The sequence below is a fragment of the Oncorhynchus kisutch genome, linkage group LG2 (assembly GCF_002021735.2).
Source record: "Oncorhynchus kisutch isolate 150728-3 linkage group LG2, Okis_V2, whole genome shotgun sequence".
In the NCBI taxonomy this organism is placed as follows: Eukaryota; Metazoa; Chordata; class Actinopteri; order Salmoniformes; family Salmonidae; genus Oncorhynchus; species Oncorhynchus kisutch.
Window position 1 is genome coordinate 9,845,107 of NC_034175.2, and position 23,509 is coordinate 9,868,615.

At 45.7% G+C, this 23,509-nt stretch overlaps 1 protein-coding gene across 1 annotated transcript; it reads right to left on the reverse strand.

Annotated features, from left to right (window-relative positions):
- Nucleotides 1–19,529, reverse strand: LOC109900971 (IgGFc-binding protein). The gene is made up of 31 exons (XM_031787068.1): nucleotides 19,479–19,529; nucleotides 17,760–18,986; nucleotides 17,208–17,548; nucleotides 16,516–17,089; nucleotides 15,820–16,424; nucleotides 15,087–15,657; nucleotides 14,330–14,928; nucleotides 13,695–14,238; nucleotides 13,337–13,533; nucleotides 12,970–13,108; nucleotides 12,497–12,822; nucleotides 11,805–12,378; nucleotides 11,109–11,713; nucleotides 10,376–10,946; nucleotides 9,619–10,217; nucleotides 8,982–9,525; nucleotides 8,624–8,820; nucleotides 8,257–8,395; nucleotides 7,784–8,109; nucleotides 7,092–7,665; nucleotides 6,396–7,000; nucleotides 5,663–6,233; nucleotides 4,906–5,504; nucleotides 4,271–4,814; nucleotides 3,913–4,109; nucleotides 3,546–3,684; nucleotides 3,070–3,398; nucleotides 2,376–2,949; nucleotides 1,630–2,231; nucleotides 947–1,508; nucleotides 1–757 (listed from the first exon to the last, which is right to left on the reverse strand). Exons 1-31 carry the CDS (start codon nucleotides 19,522–19,524, stop codon nucleotides 333–335), a joined length of 14,445 nt encoding a protein of 4,814 aa, XP_031642928.1. The 5' UTR covers nucleotides 19,525–19,529; the 3' UTR covers nucleotides 1–332.
- Between the last annotated feature and the right edge of the window lie 3,980 nt (nucleotides 19,530–23,509).

A 23,509-nucleotide genomic window follows, 5' to 3' on the forward strand; every position in this document is an offset into this window, starting at 1 on the left:
TTTAGCTGCAATATGTTTATTATTAGGCTTTTGAAAGTTGTAATGGATAGACACAGATACAAGCGTACAGAGATAATCTCAGTTTTAGTAATACACAAGTATGGTATTATATTTGGATTATAATGAATACAGTTCAATAACAATTCCATGCATGAATACTCAATCCCTCACAACATTATATGGTTCGGAATATGTTATCACATACAGAAGGTAATATTAAGGTAATTTTGCGATTTTATGTTGAAATGCTTTAGCCTACAACCTGGACATGAAAGGAACGTTTTTAAAGGATAGTTTAGAGCCATGAGATCTTATTTGAAAATGTAAATGTTCTAGCCTCCAAACTTGATATGTACAGGTTTAACATATTTGTTAAGAAGTTTTTTGATCCATGACTGGTTGTTTGATTCTGTGCTACTGATAATGTAACAGCCCCTGACCCCCTTCACCACCGCACACGTGGTCTTCGGACCGCAGGGCGCCACCTCACAGGCCATCTCGCCGGAGTTACAGCTGCAGCGGTGGTGGCAGTTCTCCTTGTAGAAGACCTCGCCGGACACAAAGTAGCGACCCTTGTGGTGACAGCCACAGTTCTTCATGTGGACACACTTGTCATCACTCAGCAGGAAACCAGGTTTGCATTGACAGCCCTCCCCTGGAGGAGTGGTGCATCCTGGGGCGGAGGTCATGGAATAGCATGTGGCCGGGCACCCGGAGGCCGAGAGGCTGTAGACACTGTTCTCTGGACAGGGGAGGTCTGAAAACACACAGGGAGAAAGAGAGGTCTGTGGAATCAGTTACAATTTTAAAGTTTCAGGATTTCATTTAAAATGTAAGGTTTAGAATTTGCAGTCTTATTTTACTGTCAGATTCCTGTTTTAAAGAATTTATGAATTGCGACTCATCATAAACCTGAAGATTAGTGATACAAAACCAGAGAACTTACGGCAGAAGTCTTTACTCCTCCAGGCACCAATTTTACCTCCCTTCTCCTGACACTCTTCCACATAGCTGGTGATGATGTCACAGGCTGCCGTCAGTAGGCCGTTGTTGAGGATCATGTCATAGATGCAGTCTTCTTTGTACTCATCAGAGTCCACTCTACCAATGCAGTCTCTGAGGGGACCACTCTTATCCACAATGACATCGCAGGCGCTGACATATTTGGGCTTTATAAGGGGGATGTCTACAACGGCACAATCTTTGCACTCGTGGGAGCAGCCCGGTACGTCAGCTACCCAGTAACTGTTTCCAAACTCCTTGGGACTCATGGGCTTTTTCCCGTTGGGCAGAAGCAGGTCGTCATCAGGGTTGTCATTGAAGTTGCCACAGAGACCACAGATGGCGTTGTGGTAGGTGCTCGGGACCTTCACCCTCACATTGCTGGACCAGTCGAAGGAGACCTTGAGACCGAAATGAGTCTCCAGAACAGCAAAACGTCTGTTTCTGTAGATCTGAACCTCAGTGTTGTTGGAGTAGTATGGCAGAGGTGTCAGGACATCGTCCACCTAAAATACAGTCCAGTGAAAAAAGACAGTGGATTTCCATAAGAGCGATTTTTTTCTTCAAAACAATATATTATACAACATAGTTAATAACAACAACTAGTAAAGGACCTGTATTACTCACCAGGACTTTGCCGTGATAATCACCTGTGACGGTGTAACTACTTCCCAAAACAATGACAGTCACCACCTTGGCGTAGGAGACTCTGGTGCTGCCCCTGTTGTTGTTCTCCAGAGTCACCTCAAAGCTCTCCAGATCGGTATCTTTGGAGCAGACCCCCGCCAGCTTGTAGATACAGTTTCCCTGGAAGTCGAAGCGCTTCCCATCAAAGGTGCGGAAGTGGGGGTCCCCCTGTGCTGAGCAGGTCTTGAAGCTGAGGGGGTAGCAGTCCTGAACCCCATTGACCACTGCACAGTGCTCACTAACCTTGCACTTCCTAGGCATACACACCACCTTCTGTGTGGCTCCGTCGCACACACACTTACTCTGACATGTGTTGCCTTCCCAGAAGGTTTCTTCGGGCAGGTAGTAGTGGTCATTGTGTGTACAGCCACACCCTGTCTCCTTGACGACACAGTGTTCACCGCTGAGCACGTAACCCTTGTCGCACTGGCAGCCCTCCACACAGACTTTGGAACAGATCTCTGGGACATTGAGATCGGCACAGGTAGCAGGGCAGGCAGTGCCACATAGCTCATAGTGGCTGTGGTATGGGCAGTCCAGGGCTGTTCGAGTTAAGAATAAACAAACATCACAAATGTAGTCCAAATACATTCTGCAAATGCACAAGTTGGTCTATCGTGTCATTATACACATTTGAGGATGTTTGAGTTCCTAAATGTGATGTTTTGTTATAGCTGAGAACTTACGGCAGTTGGAAGCCTTTCTCCACAGTGGTGAGACAACAGCCCCAGCCTGCTGACATTCGGCCACGTAGTTAGCCAAGGCCTCACACAACACCTCCTGTCGACCCTCATTCAGACACACATCATAGAGGCAGTTTGAGGCAAACTCCTTCACCGGCACTTTCTTATGACACTGTTCAAATGGGCCCCCTCTGTCTGTCATCAAACCACAGTACTTTGGTCCAGTGTAAAGTGCCCGGTCTGAATCTGAGCATGTGGGGCAGTTGCTGTTACAGACGTGCCAGCAGAATGGGTCACCGTCGGCAACACTCCAGGATGCCACCCACGCCGTGGTATTTGATGAAAGCACACCTGTGGGAGTGGTGAAGTCATCTGCTTTGTTACCATTGTAGTTGCCACAGATGCCACCGAGGTTGTTGTAGTAACTGCTGCTGATGGTCACCATGAAGAGGCTGGTCCAGTCAAAAGTTATCTCCAGGCCAACAGCTGACTGGATGGTCCCTCGAATACCAGACTCTGTGATTCTGATGCTGTCAGACTCCAAACTCAAAGGGAGGGCAGACCTAATGCCATCAATCTGAGACGATAGAGAGATGAGGATTTAAAGAGGACTTAAAGCAGATGGGGAGCATAGAGGATTCTTACATTCAACTTCAACATGGAAAATCTGTATCAAGTATAACTGGAAGCCACCCACCTCCACTGTCCCTCTTTGGCCACTGAGAATGGTGATCCTGTGACCACTCAGGTCTATGTTGGCTGACTTGACGAAGGAGCCCTCGGAGTTGCCGCGCAGCTCGTTCTTGGTCAGGATGCTGAACTGAGGCAGGGTGGGATCTTTGCCGGTCGTATTCACCAGAATATAGGAGCAGGTGCCCATGAAGGAGAATGGCTGGCCGTCGAATGTGCTGTAATGAGGGTCACCGAACGCCCAGCAGTAGGCATTGGACTGGGCCACACATACCGCCTTATTGTTCTTCACAACACAGTTTTCCTTCTCACGGCACTCAATATCCTCACAGGGGTCTAACAAAATGGGTATTAGAGATGTTAACATATCTTGCTCATTGCAATATCAAAATAGAAACATCAACAAAGTCCATAATTCCACATCCAAATTCACTAACACAAAGCCATATCTGTTTGGTAGCATTATTATTCATGTTTTTTTACCTGTGCTGTAGCAGTCCATGACTCCATTCTTCAACCCACATTTCTGACCCTCTTTGCACTGTGAGTTCTTGCAAGTGAATAGTCCTGCTGCACAGCTGCAGGTCTCAGAACAGTTGCCAAGCCTCACAGACTGGCCAGACTGAAAACCAGCAAAACATGTCAGTGATATCATTGAGTGTTTATACTATGGTGGAAACCATAGGATGATTGTAAAACAATAAATATTGACCAAGAATAGAGATTGATTATATATTTTTTGCATTTAGAACAGAACAGATATAGGCCTCTTATTGTAATAATTACTTTAGTATATTATTGTATTTGTGGGATATGAAATGGCAATTTTTGTCAATAAATCAGTAATCACCTTGTAATAGTGTCCATCAACCACACAGCCACAGTTCCCCAGTAGGACACACTTGCCACCATCAAACACAAAGCCGTCATCACACTGGCAGCCCTCCTGGCATAGTGGGCATTTGGGAGACTCACTCAGAGAGTCACAGGTGGAAGAACAGGTGTCGGCACACAACTCATAGTGACTGTTAGCTGGACACGTCAGAGCTAGAGGGCAGATGAAAATGGGAGGAGATGCATGTTATCAAAAAACTTAAATCAGCTTCAGCTTCAATTGTTTTTCAGCAGAGCATTAAGTCAGAGAAATATTACACAATAAGATAAACCAGGTTAAGGTAAATCAACTTTCAATATCAAAATTTACTCACGACAAAACTGGTCAGATCTCCAGCTGCTGACAAGGCCACCGGATGCCTGACAGAAAGTCACATACGTCTGTAAGTGACGGCACAGGGCATCCCCACCCTCTCCCTCCTTCGTGCACTCCTCAAAGTGCTCTTGTGGTGGCACAACAGCATGGCATTGGGCAAATGGACCCTTGGTTGACTTTATGATGCTACAAGCTGGCGGGGGTCCACTGGTGGGAGGACACTTCAAGCCACTGTCACATCCTGTCTGACATTTGACCCCTTCCTGAACCACTAACCACCCCGCTGCAAACTTCTCCACAGACGGCTCCTGCAGCCCACTGGGCAGCAGGAAGTCATCCTCCTTCTTGTCATTATAGTTGCCACAGAGACCACCGGTAACACCTTTGTAAGTGGATGGAAGCTGTATGATGGCGCCAGCAACGGTGTCGTAGGTCACCATCAAGCCAAAGTCTGTTACCACGATGATGTTAATGCCGTTCTGGTAGGCCCTGACCTTTCCATCTCCGAGTGACAGCGGGAGATTTGTTGCAACGTCATCCACCTGTGAAAGGAGGAAAGATTGAAAACATCCGTTTTTCTAATCAAGTGTTGCTTTTTAATACTGAAATGAGTAGATCAAGACAGAAAACTACCGTTATTTCCCATATAACTCTGGGAGACATAGATATCTTGTATTTGTAGGCCTGTATTTCAACCCTCCTGGTGACCATTGCATCATCAATCTTGGTCAACTGCTGCACTGACACAACAAACGGAGCCATCGATCCGTCTTTCTCCACAACCTCCAACATTTTGTACACACAGTCCCCGTGTAAGCTGAAGCAGCTGCCATCGAACGAGTGGAATCTCCTGGCCCCGCTCACATGGCAGGTGCCCGTGCTCATGGGTATACAAGCCTGCACCCCGTCTTGGACCTGGCACTTCTCATTGGGACCGCAGGCAAACTTCACATTACACTCCATGTGTCCATCCTTTTTACACACACAGCGCTCTTTGCACTGGCTGCTGGGGAAGAACACCTGGCCCATCTGGTAGTATTGGCCTTGGTGAATGCAGCCACATTCAGCCAGCGGCACACACTCGCTGTCGCTCTGTATGAAGCCGTCGTCACAGACACAGCCCTCGGTGCACAGGGAGTTCCAACAGCTCTCAGGCTCATCGAGGCCACTGCAGGTCTGGGGGCAGCCTGAGGCACACACCTCATAGTGGCTGTTGACCTTGCAGGAAGATGCTACAACACATTAGGTCAAACATGATACAATTGAATAATGTCGGGAACCAGGAGCTGTTAGCTAGACAAGTCACTTCTGACTTATTGTAATGACCATAATTGTTACAGTCGTTGTTTTGAAATACACATCTGATGAGGTGTGTCTATGCACTACTTACGACAGAAGCTGTCTGACCTCCACTGTTCCACCTTGGCAGGGGCATCCTGGCAGGCAGTGGTGTAGGTGCTGAGGGCGTTACAGAGGGCAGAGGCATGGCCACGGTACAGACACATATCAAACACACAGTCCTCATAGTACTCTGTGGGGTCCACCTTGGCGTGGCAGTGCTTGAACGGACCGTTTTTGTCTGTGATCCTGCCGCAGTACTTCCCTGTTTGGTAATCAAGCATCAGGCTGTGGTCACAGGTGGGGCACTTCTTGCCGTTGCAGTCGCTGGAGCAGCCAGGGTCGTTCCCCACTTTCCAGCTGTCCCCAAATACTGTTGGGGTGTTGGCAGGGCTCTTGTCTGGTTTGAGGAGGTCGTCATTCCGTTGGCCATTCCAGTTTCCGCAGAGCCCTCCGATGAGGTTTGAGTAGGTGCTGGGGAGGGTTAGGGAGACGTGGCTGTTCCAGTTGAACTTCAGTGTCAGGCCAAATTTGGTCTTCACCACCCCGAAATACCCACTGCGGAAGATGGACAGTTGGCCATCTTCTACATCAAATGGCAAGTTCACATACTGGTTGTTGACCTGAGAAGAGAGAAAGAAACGTTGATGAAACACGAAGGATGATACTGTCCTGATATTTCCTCTTACATTAAATAGTATAATCATAAAAGCTCATTGACCAAGTAAACCCGGAATGCAATTATGTCATTCATTTGGAATGGATAACATTTTAAGGTAGCTTACCAATACTTTGCCAGGGTTGTCCCTACTCATGCTGATGATGTTTTTGAAGACAATGACGGTGACTGTCTTTGTGTAAGACACTGCAGTGTTCCTCCCCCTATTCTGATTCTTTACAAGCACCTCAAAAGGCGCCAGAGACTTGTCATCTTTGCTGACCAATTTGGAGAGAACGTAAGTACACGTTCCCTGGAAGTCGAACCTCTTGCCATCAAACGTGCGGTAGTGGGGGTCGCCTGAACCTTGGCAAGTGGCATAAGATGTTGGGTAGCAATCTCTCTTACCGCTCTGCAGGCCACACACCTCTGATTTCTTGCATGCTGTTGCTTTGCATTCAACCTTGGCTGTTCCTGGATTGCATTCACACTGCTTTGTGCATTTGTCATCTTCCCAGAACTTCATTCCAGACAGGTAGTATCGTCCTTCATAAGAGCAGCCACAGCTCTCCTTGGAGACGCATTTGTCTCCACTGAGGACAAAGCCCTTGTTGCATTGACAAGTCTCCACACAGGGTTCCTTGCACTTTGCTTCGGCATCTAGATCTGAACAAGAGGCAGGGCAAGCTGTGCCACACGCCTCGTAGTAGCTGTTTGATGGACATTCCAGTGCTGCAAATGTGAAATGAGAAATAGATTTAAATAATAGTGAAAATTGCAATCTAAAAATCTGCATGAAATGTCTGGAAAGCGGACAACTCACAGCATCCGGTGATTGTCCTCCACTCAGGGCTAATTTTGACCCCCTCGGCCAAACAGGCATCATTGTAGCTTTTCATGTTCTCACAGAGGAACTGATAGATGCCTTTATTGATGCAGACGTCATATACACAGTTGTCCATGAACATGCCTGGGTCCAGGACCTTGTGGCAGCTGGCGAATGGGCCGTCTTTTTTGGCCAAGAGACCACATAACTTCTCTCCCTTGTATTTCTGTTGGAGAGCCGGAGTGCAGCTAGGACATTCCCCTTGGCAGTCATCATGACAGAACAAGTCGCCGTCTTCAGTTCTCCAGCTCTGGGCAAACTTCACCACTGTGGGTTCCTTGTTACCTTTGGGGTTAGTGAACTCGTCATTGCGATCCCCGTTGTAGCTCCCACAGAGCCCACCCAGGGTGCGGAAGTAGCTGCTGGGGACAGTGATGTAGAACTTCATGTTCCAGTCGTACATAACCTTCAGGCCAAAGTTTGTCTTCAGAACAGCATAGCTGCCACTATACACCACCGTTAGGTTTCCTCTGGCCAGGGTCACAGGCAGGTAGACATTCTCACCATTCACCTAAGAAAAGATCAATAAGCATATGGAAAAACGACTCAGTTCACCTCCTGGGTTGACAAAATTTACCATGGAACCGACCCCAACTCTGAACATTTCCCTCTGGTCTCTTGTTACTTACCTCAACCTTCCCTTTATGCTTGCTGATCACAACAGTCAGCCCATAGACCGTGACTGAGACTCTCCTTACGAAAGACACCCTCTTGTTCCCTCTGTGGTTGTTCTTGGTCAGGACAGTGAACGGGATGAGGCCAGGATCAGATTTAACAACCGTGGCCATGACATAAGAGCAGGTGCCCTGGAAGTCAAATCGCTCCCCATCAAAGGTGAGGTAGTGGGGGTCGCCCACAGCCCTGCAGGTGGCCTTGGACTGGGCCACACATACCACCTTACTGTTCTTCACCACACAGTTTTCCTTCTCACGGCATTCAGTATCCTCACAGGGGTCTGACAAAATGGGTATTAGAGATGTTAACATATCTTGCTCATTGCAATATCAAAATAGAAACATCAACAAAGTCAATAATTCCACATCCAAATGTACTAACACAAAGCCATATCTGTTTGGTAGCATTATTATTCATGTTTTTTTACCTGTGCTGTAGCAGTCCATGACTCCATTCTTCAACGCACATTTCTGACCCTCTTTGCACTGTGAGTTCTTGCAAGTGAATAGTCCTGCTGCACAGCTGCAGGTCTCAGAACAGTTGCCAAGCCTCACAGACTGGCCAGACTGAAAACCAGCAAAACATGTCAGTGATATCATTGAGTGTTTATACTATGGTGGAAACCATAGGATGATTGTAAAACAATAAATATTGACCAAGAATAGAGATTGATTATATATTTTTTGCATTTAGAACAGAACAGATATAGGCCTCTTATTGTAATAATGACTTTAGTATATTATTGTATTTGTGGGATATGAAATGGCAATTTTTGTCAATAAATTAGTAATCACCTTGTAATAGTGTCCATCAACCACACAGCCACAGTTCCCCAGTAGGACACACTTGCCACCATCAAACACAAAGCCGTCATCACACTGGCAGCCCTCCTGGCATAGTGGGCATTTGGGAGACTCACTCAGAGAGTCACAGGTGGAAGAACAGGTGTCGGCACACAACTCATAGTGACTGTTAGCTGGACACGTCAGAGCTAGAGGACAGATGAAAATGGGAGGAGATGCATGTTATCAAAAAACTTAAATCAGCTTCAGCTTCAATTGTTTTTCAACAGAGCATTAAGTCAGAGAAATATTACACAATAAGATAAACCAGGTTAAGGTAAATCAACTTTCAATATCAAAATTTACTCACGACAAAACTGGTCAGATCTCCAGCTGCTGACAAGGCCACCGGATGCCTGACAGAAAGTCACATACGTCTGTAAGTGGCGGCACAGGGCATCCCCACCCTCTCCCTCCTTCGTGCACTCCTCAAAGTGCTCTTGTGGTGGCACAACAGCATGGCATTGGGCAAATGGACCCTTGGGTGACTTTAAGATGCTACAAGCCGGCGGGGGTCCACTGGTGGGAGGACACTTCAAGCCACCGTCACATCCTGTCTGACATTTGACCCCTTCCTGAACCACTAACCACCCCGCTGCAAACTTCTCCACAGACGGCTCCTGCAGCCCACTGGGCAGCAGGAAGTCATCCTCCTTCTTGTCATTATAGTTGCCACAGAGACCACCGGTAACACCTTTGTAAGTGGATGGAAGCTGTATGATGGCGCCAGCAACGGTGTCGTAGGTCACCATCAAGCCAAAGTCTGTTACCACGATGATGTTAATGCCGTTCTGGTAGGCCCTGACCTTTCCATCTCCGAGTGACAGCGGGAGATTTGTTGCAACGTCATCCACCTGTGAAAGGAGGAAAGATTGAAAACTTCTGTTTTTTTCGAATCAAGTGTTGCTTTTTAATACTGAAATGAGTAGATCAAGACAGAAAACTACCGTTATTTCCCATATAACTCTGGGAGACATAGATATCTTGTATTTGTAGGCCTGTATTTCAACCCTCCTGGTGACCATTGCATCATCAATCTTGGTCAACTGCTGCACTGACACAACAAACGGAGCCATCGATCCGTCTTTCTCCACAACCTCCAACATTTTGTACACACAGTCCCCGTGTAAGCTGAAGCAGCTGCCATCGAACGAGTGGAATCTCCTGGCCCCGCTCACATGGCAGGTGCCCGTGCTCATGGGTATACAAGCCTGCACCCCGTCTTGGACCTGGCACTTCTCATTGGGACCGCAGGCAAACTTCACATTACACTCCATGTGTCCATCCTTTTTACACACACAGCGCTCTTTGCACTGGCTGCTGGGGAAGAACACCTGGCCCATCTGGTAGTATTGGCCTTGGTGAATGCAGCCACATTCAGCCAGCGGCACACACTCGCTGTCGCTCTGTATGAAGCCGTCGTCACAGACACAGCCCTCGGTGCACAGGGAGTTCCAACAGCTCTCAGGCTCATCGAGGCCACTGCAGGTCTGGGGGCAGCCTGAGGCACACACCTCATAGTGGCTGTTGACCTTGCAGGAAGATGCTACAACACATTAGGTCAAACATGATACAATTGAATAATGTCGGGAACCAGGAGCTGTTAGCTAGACAAGTCACTTCTGACTTATTGTAATGACCATAATTGTTACAGTCGTTGTTTTGAAATACACATCTGATGAGGTGTGTCTATGCACTACTTACGACAGAAGCTGTCTGACCTCCACTGTTCCACCTTGGCAGGGGCATCCTGGCAGGCAGTGGTGTAGGTGCTGAGGGCGTTACAGAGGGCAGAGGCATGGCCACGGTACAGACACATATCAAACACACAGTCCTCATAGTACTCTGTGGGGTCCACCTTGGCGTGGCAGTGCTTGAACGGACCGTTTTTGTCTGTGATCCTGCCGCAGTACTTCCCTGTTTGGTAATCAAGCATCAGGCTGTGGTCACAGGTGGGGCACTTCTTGCCGTTGCAGTCGCTGGAGCAGCCAGGGTCGTTCCCCACTTTCCAGCTGTCCCCAAATACTGTTGGGGTGTTGGCAGGGCTCTTGTCTGGTTTGAGGAGGTCGTCATTCCGTTGGCCATTCCAGTTTCCGCAGAGCCCTCCGATGAGGTTTGAGTAGGTGCTGGGGAGGGTTAGGGAGACGTGGCTGTTCCAGTTGAACTTCAGTGTCAGGCCAAATTTGGTCTTCACCACCCCGAAATACCCACTGCGGAAGATGGACAGTTGGCCATCTTCTACATCAAATGGCAAGTTCACATACTGGTTGTTGACCTGAGAAGAGAGAAAGAAACGTTGATGAAACACGAAGGATGATACTGTCCTGATATTTCCTCTTACATTAAATAGTATAATCATAAAAGCTCATTGACCAAGTAAACCCGGAATGCAATTATGTCATTCATTTGGAATGGATAACATTTTAAGGTAGCTTACCAATACTTTGCCAGGGTTGTCCCTACTCATGGTGATGATGTTTTTGAAGACAATGACGGTGACTGTCTTTGTGTAAGACACTGCAGTGTTCCTCCCCCTATTCTGATTCTTTACAAGCACCTCAAAAGGCGCCAGAGACTTGTCATCTTTGCTGACCAATTTGGAGAGAACGTAAGTACACGTTCCCTGGAAGTCGAACCTCTTGCCATCAAACGTGCGGTAGTGGGGGTCGCCTGAACCTTGGCAAGTGGCATAAGATGTTGGGTAGCAATCTCTCTTACCGCTCTGCAGGCCACACACCTCTGATTTCTTGCATGCTGTTGCTTTGCATTCAACCTTGGCTGTTCCTGGATTGCATTCACACTGCTTTGTGCATTTGTCATCTTCCCAGAACTTCATTCCAGACAGGTAGTATCGTCCTTCATAAGAGCAGCCACAGCTCTCCTTGGAGACGCATTTGTCTCCACTGAGGACAAAGCCCTTGTTGCATTGACAAGTCTCCACACAGGGTTCCTTGCACTTTGCTTCGGCATCTAGATCTGAACAAGAGGCAGGGCAAGCTGTGCCACACGCCTCGTAGTAGCTGTTTGATGGACATTCCAGTGCTGCAAATGTGAAATGAGAAATAGATTTAAATAATAGTGAAAATTGCAATCTAAAAATCTGCATGAAATGTCTGGAAAGCGGACAACTCACAGCATCCGGTGATTGTCCTCCACTCAGGGCTAATTTTGACCCCCTCGGCCAAACAGGCATCATTGTAGCTTTTCATGTTCTCACAGAGGAACTGATAGATGCCTTTATTGATGCAGACGTCATATACACAGTTGTCCATGAACATGCCTGGGTCCAGGACCTTGTGGCAGCTGGCGAATGGGCCGTCTTTTTTGGCCAAGAGACCACATAACTTCTCTCCCTTGTATTTCTGTTGGAGAGCCGGAGTGCAGCTAGGACATTCCCCTTGGCAGTCATCATGACAGAACAAGTCGCCGTCTTCAGTTCTCCAGCTCTGGGCAAACTTCACCACTGTGGGTTCCTTGTTACCTTTGGGGTTAGTGAACTCGTCATTGCGATCCCCGTTGTAGCTCCCACAGAGCCCACCCAGGGTGCGGAAGTAGCTGCTGGGGACAGTGATGTAGAACTTCATGTTCCAGTCGTACATAACCTTCAGGCCAAAGTTTGTCTTCAGAACAGCATAGCTGCCACTATACACCACCGTTAGGTTTCCTCTGGCCAGGGTCACAGGCAGGTAGACATTCTCACCATTCACCTAAGAAAAGATCAATAAGCATATGGAAAAACGACTCAGTTCACCTCCTGGGTTGACAAAATTTACCATGGAACCGACCCCAACTCTGAACATTTCCCTCTGGTCTCTTGTTACTTACCTCAACCTTCCCTTTATGCTTGCTGATCACAACAGTCAGCCCATAGACCGTGACTGAGACTCTCCTTACGAAAGACACCCTCTTGTTCCCTCTGTGGTTGTTCTTGGTCAGGACAGTGAACGGGATGAGGCCAGGATCAGATTTAACAACCGTGGCCATGACATAAGAGCAGGTGCCCTGGAAGTCAAATCGCTCCCCATCAAAGGTGAGGTAGTGGGGGTCGCCCACAGCCCTGCAGGTGGCCTTGGACTGGGCCACACATACCACCTTACTGTTCTTCACCACACAGTTTTCCTTCTCACGGCATTCAGTATCCTCACAGGGGTCTGACAAAATGGGTATTAGAGATGTTAACATATCTTGCTCATTGCAATATCAAAATAGAAACATCAACAAAGTCAATAATTCCACATCCAAATGTACTAACACAAAGCCATATCTGTTTGGTAGCATTATTATTCATGTTTTTTTACCTGTGCTGTAGCAGTCCATGACTCCATTCTTCAACGCACATTTCTGACCCTCTTTGCACTGTGAGTTCTTGCAAGTGAATAGTCCTGCTGCACAGCTGCAGGTCTCAGAACAGTTGCCAAGCCTCACAGACTGGCCAGACTGAAAACCAGCAAAACATGTCAGTGATATCATTGAGTGTTTATACTATGGTGGAAACCATAGGATGATTGTAAAACAATAAATATTGACCAAGAATAGAGATTGATTATATATTTTTTGCATTTAGAACAGAACAGATATAGGCCTCTTATTGTAATAATGACTTTAGTATATTATTGTATTTGTGGGATATGAAATGGCAATTTTTGTCAATAAATTAGTAATCACCTTGTAATAGTGTCCATCAACCACACAGCCACAGTTCCCCAGTAGGACACACTTGCCACCATCAAACACAAAGCCGTCATCACACTGGCAGCCCTCCTGGCATAGTGGGCATTTGGGAGACTCACTCAGAGAGTCACAGGTGGAAGAACAGGTGTCGGCACACAACTCATAGTGACTGTTAGCTGGACACGTCAGAGCTAGAGGACAGATGAAAATGGGAGGAGATGCATGTTATCAAAAAACTTAAATCAGCTTCAGCTTCAATTGTTTTTCAACAGAGCATTAAGTCAGAGAAATATTACACAATAAGATAAACCAGGTTAAGGTAAATCAACTTTCAATATCAAAATTTACTCACGACAAAACTGGTCAGATCTCCAGCTGCTGACAAGGCCACCGGATGCCTGACAGAAAGTCACATACGTCTGTAAGTGGCGGCACAGGGCATCCCCACCCTCTCCCTCCTTCGTGCACTCCTCAAAGTGCTCTTGTGGTGGCACAACAGCATGGCATTGGGCAAATGGACCCTTGGGTGACTTTAAGATGCTACAAGCCGGCGGGGGTCCACTGGTGGGAGGACACTTCAAGCCACCGTCACATCCTGTCTGACATTTGACCCCTTCCTGAACCACTAACCACCCCGCTGCAAACTTCTCCACAGACGGCTCCTGCAGCCCACTGGGCAGCAGGAAGTCATCCTCCTTCTTGTCATTATAGTTGCCACAGAGACCACCGGTAACACCTTTGTAAGTGGATGGAAGCTGTATGATGGCGCCAGCAACGGTGTCGTAGGTCACCATCAAGCCAAAGTCTGTTACCACGATGATGTTAATGCCGTTCTGGTAGGCCCTGACCTTTCCATCTCCGAGTGACAGCGGGAGATTTGTTGCAACATCATCCACCTGTGAAAGGAGAAAAGATTGAAAACTTCTGTTTTTTTCGAATCAAGTGGCTTTTTAATACTGAAATGAGTAGATCAAGACAGAAAACTACCGTTATTTCCCATATAACTCTGGGAGACATAGATATCTTGTATTTGTAGGCCTGTATTTCAACCCTCCTGGTGACCATTGCATCATCAATCTTGGTCAACTGCTGCACTGATACAGCAAATGGAGCCATCGATCCGTCTTTCTCCACAACCTCCAACATTTTGTACACACAGTCCCCGTGTAAGCTGAAGCAGCTGCCATCGAACGAGTGGAATCTCCTGGCCCCGCTCACATGGCAGGTGCCCGTGCTCATGGGTATACAAGCCTGCACCCCGTCTTGGACCTGGCACTTCTCATTGGGACCGCAGGCAAACTTCACATTACAATCCACGTGTCCATCCTTGTTACACACACAGCGCTCTTTGCACTGGCCACTGGGGAAGAACACCTGGCCCATCTGGTAGTATTGGCCTTGGTGAATGCAGCCACATTCAGCCAGCGGCACACACTCGCTGTCGCTCTGTATGAAGCCGTCGTCACAGACACAGCCCTCGGTGCACAGGGAGTTCCAACAGCTCTCAGGCTCATTGAGGCCGCTGCAGGTCTGGGGGCAGCCGGAAGCACACACCTCATAGTGGCTGTTGACCTTGCAGGAAGATGCTACAACACATTAGGTCAAACATGATACAACTGAATAATGTCGGGAACCAGGAGCTGTTAGCTAGACAAGTCACTTCTGACTTATTGTAATGACCATAATTGTTACAGTAGTTGTTTTGAAATACACATCTGATGAGGTGTGTCTATGCACTACTTACGACAGAAGCTGTCTGACCTCCACTGTTCCACCTTGGCAGGGGCATCCTGACAGGCAGTGGTGTAGGTGCTGAGGGCGTTACAGAGGGCAGAGGCATGGCCACGGTACAAACACATATCAAACACACAGTCCTCATAGTACTCTGTGGGGTCCACCTTGGCGTGGCAGTGCTTGAACGGACCGTTTTTGTCTGTGATCCTGCCGCAGTACTTCCCTGTTTGGTAATCAAGCATCAGGCTGTGGTCACAGGTGGGGCACTTCTTGCCGTTGCAGTCGCTGGAGCAGCCAGGGTCGTTCCCCACTTTCCAGCTGTCCCCAAATACTGTTGGGGTGTTGGCAGGGCTCTTGTCTGGTTTGAGGAGGTCGTCGTTCCGTTGGCCGTTCCAGTTTCCGCAGAGCCCTCCGATGAGGTTTGAGTAGGTGCTGGGGAGGGTTAGGGAGACGTGGCTGTTCCAGTTGAACTTCAGTGTCAGGCCAAATTTTGTCTTCACCACACCGAAATACCCACTGCGGAAGATGGACAGTTGGCCATCTTCTACATCAAATGGCAAGTTCACATACTGGTTGTTGACCTGGGAAGAGAGAAAGAAACGTTGATGAAACATGAAGGATGATACTGTCCTGATATTTCCTCTTACATTAAATAGTATAATCATAAAAGCTCATTGACCAAGTAAACCCGGAATGCAATTATGTCATTCATTTGGAATGGATAACATTTTAAGGTAGCTTACCAATACTTTGCCAGGATTGTCCCTACTCATGGTGATGATGTTTTTGAAGACAATGACGGTGACTGTCTTTGTGTAAGACACTGCAGTGTTCCTCCCCCTATTCTGATTCTTTACAAGCACCTCAAAAGGCACCAGAGACTTGTCATCTTTGCTGACCAATTTGGAGAGAACGTAAGTACACGTTCCCTGGAAGTCGAACCTCTTGCCATCAAACGTGCGGTAGTGGGGGTCGCCTGAACCTTGGCAAGAGGCATAAGATGTTGGGTAGCACTCTCTCTTACCACTCTGCAGGCCACACACCTCTGATTTCTTGCATGCTGTTGCTTTGCATTCAACCTTGGCTGTTCCTGGATTGCATTCACACTGCTTTGTGCATTTGTCATCTTCCCAGAACTTCATTCCAGACGGGTAGTATCGTCCTTCATAAGAGCAGCCACAGCTCTCCTTGGAGACGCATTTGTCTCCACTGAGGACAAAGCCCTTGTTGCATTGACAAGTCTCCACACAGGGTTCCTTGCACATTGCTTCGGCATCTAGATCTGAACAAGAGGCAGGGCAAGCTGTGCCACACGCCTCGTAGTAGCTGTTTGATGGACATTCCAGTGCTGCAAATGTGAAATGAGAAATAGATTTAAATAATAGTGAAAATTGCAATCTAAAAATCTGCATGAAATGTCTGGAAAGAGGACAACTCACAGCATCCAGTGATTGTCCTCCACTCAGGGCTAATTTTGACCCCCTCGGCCAAACAGGCATCATTGTAGCTTTTCATGTTCTCACAGAGGAACTGATAGATGCCTTTATTGATGCAGACGTCATATACACAGTTGTCCATGAACATGCCTGGGTCCAGGACCTTGTGGCAGCTGGCGAATGGGCCGTCTTTTTTGGCCAAGAGACCACATAACTTCTCTCCCTTGTATTTCTGTTGGAGAGCCGGAGTGCAGCTAGGACATTCCCCTTGGCAGTCATCATGACAGAACAAGTCGCCGTCTTCAGTTCTCCAGCTCTGGGCAAACTTCACCACTGTGGGTTCCTTGTTACCTTTGGGGTTAGTGAACTCGTCATTGCGATCCCCGTTGTAGCTCCCACAGAGCCCACCCAGGGTGCGGAAGTAGCTGCTGGGGACAGTGATGTAGAACTTCATGTTCCAGTCGTACATAACCTTCAGGCCAAAATTTGTCTTCAGAATAGCATAGCTGCCACTATACACCACCGTTAGGTTTCCTCCGGCCAGGGTCACAGGCAGGTAAACATTCTCACCATTCACCTAAGAAAAGATCAATAAGCATATGGAAAAACCACTCAGTTCACCTCCTGGGTTGACCAAATTTACCATGGAACCGACCCCAACTCTGAACATTTCCCTCTGGTCTCTTGTTACTTACCTCAACCTTCCCTTTATGCGTGCTGATCACAACAGTCAGCCCATAGACCGTGACTGAGACTTTCCTTACGAAAGACACCCTCTTGTTCCCTCTGTGGTTGTTCTTGGTCAGGACAGTGAACGGGATGAGGCCAGGATCAGGTTTAACAACCGTGGCCATGACATAAGAGCAGGTGCCCTGGAAGTCAAATCGCTCCCCATCAAAGGTGAGGTAGTGGGGGTCGCCCACGGCCCTGCAGGTTGCTTTGGAGATGTGGACACAAACTCCCTTTGTACATTCTTCCTTTTCTCTGCATTTGACTTTCTCACATGGGTCTTTTGGTGTAGTGGGTGGTGCAGTGCCTGAGTGAGAACAGAAGCAACATTCAAGACTAACTCTAGTTTTCATGCAGTGCATTTGTTGTGTTGTGTTGCGATATATTTTTTTGTGTTGCGTTGCATTGCGATGTGTTGCGTTGCATTGTATTGTTTAAGAGTTGTCCTCTTTAACAGGGGAGGTGTCGAGGGGCAGTTGATAGGCCAGTTAAGTGCATGTGTCAAATAAACAGCTTACCTTTGGAACATACTCCTGTTGTAGCGTAGCCGTCTCTTGGCATGCCACCATAAACGTAAACAGCCATGAGGGAGTCACCTTTGATAGAGAAATGCTGTTGCTGATCTCCCAATGGAACATTTACCCACATGTACTTAGGGTCTGAGTTGAATGATGTCCATCGGAGAGATTTCACACAATTATTTTTCTCACAGACTTTAACAGTGTTGATCCCTTCCCCCTCGGAGACAATGACCAATGTGCTCTCGAATTTGTTCTGTGTGTCCACCGACCACTCTTTTGCTAGATCAGACGTTGGGAGGATGTTGGTGAGGAACGGATCGTAGGGCTTGTTGTTGCTGAAGTACATCACCATGACCTTCTTATCACTTTTTATGATCAGCGGATATTTGGGTTGGACAGAAATCACATACACCTGCCCCTCATTCAGCTCTTTAGCAGTGGATACCTTTCCCTCAAAGATCTTCACTAGAGTGTTGTCCTCTGAGGCCACAATGTTCACAAAGTCTGTTGATTGGGTCATGTGCATGGAAGGAACCAAGTAGTTGGTGGAGAGGCTCTGTACTGGTAGCAGTTGTTCGTAGACGTGATTGCAGCGGCCTCCATCTGCAATGCACTCGTGTCCCCCCAGGACTGCCACAGGGTGCTTAGCTTTTACCCTGGTCCCAGTGAAAGTGGTGTAGCTTTGGTAGAGGTAGACCTGGTATGGGTCCATGGTAACAATCACCGCCTGTCTTTGCTTCCAGGAATCCACGCCACTGAGATTAATGTTGGAGACAGGGATGATCGTGATCTTGTTGGGCTCTTTGCCGTTGATAATAGACATAAGCTTGTGCATGTTTCTTGGACCCTCACCGGGGGAGAAGACCACATAGTCAGTACCCAGCTGGTCAGTCGGGAAGACCACACTGCTGTCTCCGGTCGAGAACTTGTAGTTGAAGGCCACCACCGAGATGTCAGAGTTGGAGGTGACCTGCACTGTTTTGGTGGAAGCTCCTGGACCCCCAATTTCAGCGGTACCAGGTATGCCGATCCATTTGGTGTTCTGTTTCTCTATTTTCACTGAGGTCGAGAAGCCGATTGCATTGACCTGAATTTGAACAATGGCTGGATAATCCTGTGTGGTTATGGCCAGTTGAAGACTCTGATCACGTTGGTAGCGCAGCAAATAGTTAGGCATAAAGGCAGTAATGAACTCCCGCCCCACTGGGCATGATCCACTGACCACTAAACATAAAGGAAGAAAGACAATTTTACAGATGAGCACCTGCATTCTTTTTGCAACCATTTGGGTACTGCAATATACATTTACTAATGAAACATATACTATAGCTTAAATACAGTACAATTGTCTCGCTCCGACTGCTCTTGCTGAATTCACTGACTGTCAAGTGTTAATTTAGTAAGGCACAAAATAATTAGTTTTTGCTTGAATTACATAATGGTCTAGAATTCATTTTTGTGTACATAACAATACACATGCTGTCGCTTCCCCCTGCATAGCTTTATAACCAGTATTACATGTCTATATAGTGTGCCTTGCAGAACAAACAACATAAATGTATTATCTAATTAGATAATGAAAAAGATTTCATTTGCCAAGCTACTGTATGTTTATGTTTCCCCATCATGTTAGATAATAATAAATGATCAACTTGTTCAATTCTGAATCACAGTTTACATGACATGTAATATTGAAAGGTAAACTGTGATTCTTACCTCTGAATAGGGTGACAGCCACACAAAGCAGGAAAGTTGGCCCCATGGCTGGAAACTAAAATGCACAGTCAACAAATGATATGGAAAAAATGGAAAATGGATGTAAAAACTAAATCAGTTTTGTTTTAGGTTAGATTATAGAGTAGCTACTGACAGGAGAGAAAACATATATAATTATTTTTATATCCATCAATAAATTACATTAATATTTTGTAAATATAAATGAGTTTGCATTAATACATTGTACATGTATCTACAAAGACAGGAAATAGTTTATTTCAATTCACTTTCATCTCCGTAATAATTTGGTCTTCAACTGATTCTATTCACCAATATTTCTAATCCAAAAGACTGATCTGATGTCCATACATTACCTGTTGGTGGGACCATGAAGGATATAACAGACAGGGAGGGATGAGAGGGTGTTTTATATTGTGAAGAGGATGGATTTAAAAAAACACATCCTTGACAAAATATTGAATTACCGTGCTTATTAAGTCAACATATCGTATGCATGACTGTAATGTATATAGGGGCGGCAGCGTAGCCTAGTGGTTAGAGCGTTGGACTAGTAACCGGAAGGTTGCGAGTTCAAACCCCCGAGCTGACAAGGTACAAATCTGTCGTTCTGCCCCTGAACAGGCAGTTAACCCACTGTTCCTAGGCCGTCATTGAAAATAAGGAAGTGTTCTTAACTGACTTGCCTGGTTAAATAAAGGTAAAATTAAATATTGACAACTGTGTGTTAAAGTTTCCATCTAACCAAATCTGTCACACCCTGACCATAGTTTGCTTTGTATGTTTCTATGTTTTGTTTGGTCAGGGTGTGATCTGAGTGGGCATTCTATGTTGTGTGTCTAGTTTGTCTGTTTCTGTGTTTGGCCTGATATGGTTCTCAAGGGGGCAGGTGTTAGTCATTGTCTCTGATTGGGAACCATATTTAGGTAGCCTTTTTGGTGTTGGGTTTTGTGGGTGATTGTTCCTGTCTTTGTGTTTGTTACACCAGATAGGGCTGTTTTTGGTTTTTCACGTTTCACGTTTCTTGTTTTTGTATATTGTTCTATTTTCATCTTTATTAAAGATGTATCAAAATAACCACGCTGCGTTTTGGTCCGCCTCTCCTTCAACAGAAGAAAGCCGTGACAAAACCATTTATTTTTTACTTATAAACAATACTTTTAAAAGAAATTGGAAACAAACATCTGTTTCATAAAATGTTACCTCAATCTACCTCAAAATACATCAAATAAAAAATATATTTAAGCAGGTTTATCCCGTTTAGATTTTGTAAGAGAGACCTGGTAAATAATATTGCCAAACATTTTTCCTAGACTCATTGAATATGGCCTACTGACCAGAAACATATTTTTTTTTTGCAATAGAATATAACTTTAAAAAAGGTCCCACTTTATTATTACGTATTACATCATGTTGATATAGCAGCATAATGTAACTAGTGTGGGTAGTTGTTACATGGTACTGTAAACTATTATACCTCTTACAATGTATGTAAACCATGTCATTATTATATGCTTTTTAGCATCACTATGAAGTGATGTAAATAATCATTTGTTCTTAAGTAACTTGGCCGGTTAAATAAAGGATAGAAAAAAATTAATAAAAATTGGGACCATATAAAATAAAGTATTTTCAAATTATTAAAAATATCATGGGTGTTTAATGAATTGTTTTATGGAATTATTTAAACATGGATTGGAAGAAGTGCTCGTTACTTACACATGGATGTTTTAAGTGTATGTCAACAGAACATGGCTTAAGTGTATGTCAATAGGAGACGGGCGAGGAGAGCTTACACAAATCATGGATACCATTACGGAAACATTGTTATTGAAACAGGATATGAGAGCCAGATCTTATTTACTGTTAGCTCAATAAACAATAGGGTGACAGAAGTCTGAACAAGAATTGACTATAGATCCTCATGAGGATTTTGGGTGTGTGACGAGAGGTGTGAGGATTTATTTGACTTAAATATAAGTCACAGTTTACATGTGATTGGAGTGTTTGTATAGTTTAAGGGGGAGGTGAGTATCTGAAATGCATTACAGAGCTGCTAACATATTTATTCAACTTTAAAATTTCTCCTTTTGTAACCAACAACTATTGGTTGATATGCTGGTTGAACAGTTGCTTTTCAAAATGCCTGTGTTGCAGCTACGGTATATCATTAATGTAATGAACTGTCTCACAGAGTGACACCAAGTACCATGTAATAACGTCAAATATTTCTGTAATATGCCCCAGAAGTTGCAGTTACATCCACAACGTCATGTAGCATCAACTTTACAACCAGCCCAACTGTAAGGTGGATAGTACTTTTCCCAGTTGTTGTTACCAGGCCACCTTTGACAGTAACATTGGACAAAATGTACAGTACCAGTCAAAAGTTTGGACACACCAACTCATTCAAAGGTTTTTCTTTATTTGTACTATTTTCTACATTGTAGCATAATAGTGAAGACATCAAAACTATGAAATAACAGTTTATGAAATCATGCCGTAACCAAAAAAGTGTTAAACAAATCTAAATGTATATTTGAGACTCTTCAAAGCAGCCACTCTTCGCCTTCATGACAGCTCTGCATCCCCAAAGAAAACAAAGTAGTCTGGATTGCATAGGGCTGCAGAGAGTAGCAAAGTCTACTGCTAGCAGTACTCTATAATACATTACCAATAGGGAGTGGAAATATTTCAGAAGGCAGCAACACACACACCTATATTTGTGATATTGAAACAGTCCTGTAAGCTTAGACTTTTATAACTCATTTTTGTTCATGATGTATCAAGTCTCTGTTTCATGAGCCTCATCTTGTCCTGTTGTATAATCATGTGGGACCAGCTGGTGTTGGTGTGTTTCAGGCGTCTGATGTACAATATGAGTGGCATTGCTAATGCTGCTAAGAGAACTATCCCTAATAATACCAAAGCCGGTCTGCCCCCGGTTGCAAGAGGCAGCTCACAGCATTCTGTTGAAGAGGAGGAGAAGAGAGAAAGAGACAGGCTTTCAGCTTCACATCCCAAAGACCTGTTCCTCTAGTAGTGCTGCCTGGTCACTGAACCTTTCATTGAGGGCATTGTAAACAGTTCCTGTCATGGAAAGTTGCACTCTGCAATGGTGTTATTCTTGCATGAAGTACATCTATACACAATGCTCATATGACTCATTTGCCCTCAAAGTGAAATGTCAAATCCATATTTAGGATGGGTGTTTGACTACACATTTTGTCTAGAATTCATACATTGCAGAATTTTTGTAAGAGTAATCTCTTGTCAGGGTTTAGCCATTAGTGATTATGAAATGGTTTAATATTTCATCACTAAATCAGTGATCCATGCTTGGTCACATTGCTCTACCCCTAAACCTGTTGGTAGGTCGCACCTTTACCTGGGAGTGGGTGGAGGGTGAGCGAGCGGGTGAAGCTTTGATTGAGATCCTCCAGTCTCATTTCAGCAATGGTGGTGAGTGTACTGTTTGGCCTGACCTCCATGGAGCTGTGGACCTCATAGCGCCCCCTGCTGTCCAGACCGATTCGGCAGTGGCTCTAATTGGAGATGTCTCCTCCAATGGAGTCCGTCCACCACACATCAGGCTGGGGGAAACCCTGGGAGGAGGTGAGGGTGATGATGAAGCTGTCACAGGATGACTGTACAGACAGCTGAGCTGTGGATTCTTGAAGGGGGCCAGGGGTAAACAGAAACAACAATACTCATATTCAACTCTTAACAAAGGAGAATTCTGACTGCAAAGGGCTTTAGGCAAGTAGATAACTAAGTTGATTTTGTGCAGAAAGCTTAATACTTTTATGTCTATTTATCCCCCATACATGCAAGATTCCTAAAAAATCTGAACGGACAAAAATACATACTTTCTAACATCTCACTAAAAGTAGTAGCTTTTCCAGGGTGCTAGCCTGTTCATCTGTCACATCACAAGTGTATGGGCCCTGGTCACTCGGCTGCACACCACTCAGTCTAAGTGAGGCATTTCCCACAGCGAGCTAGTCTTCAAA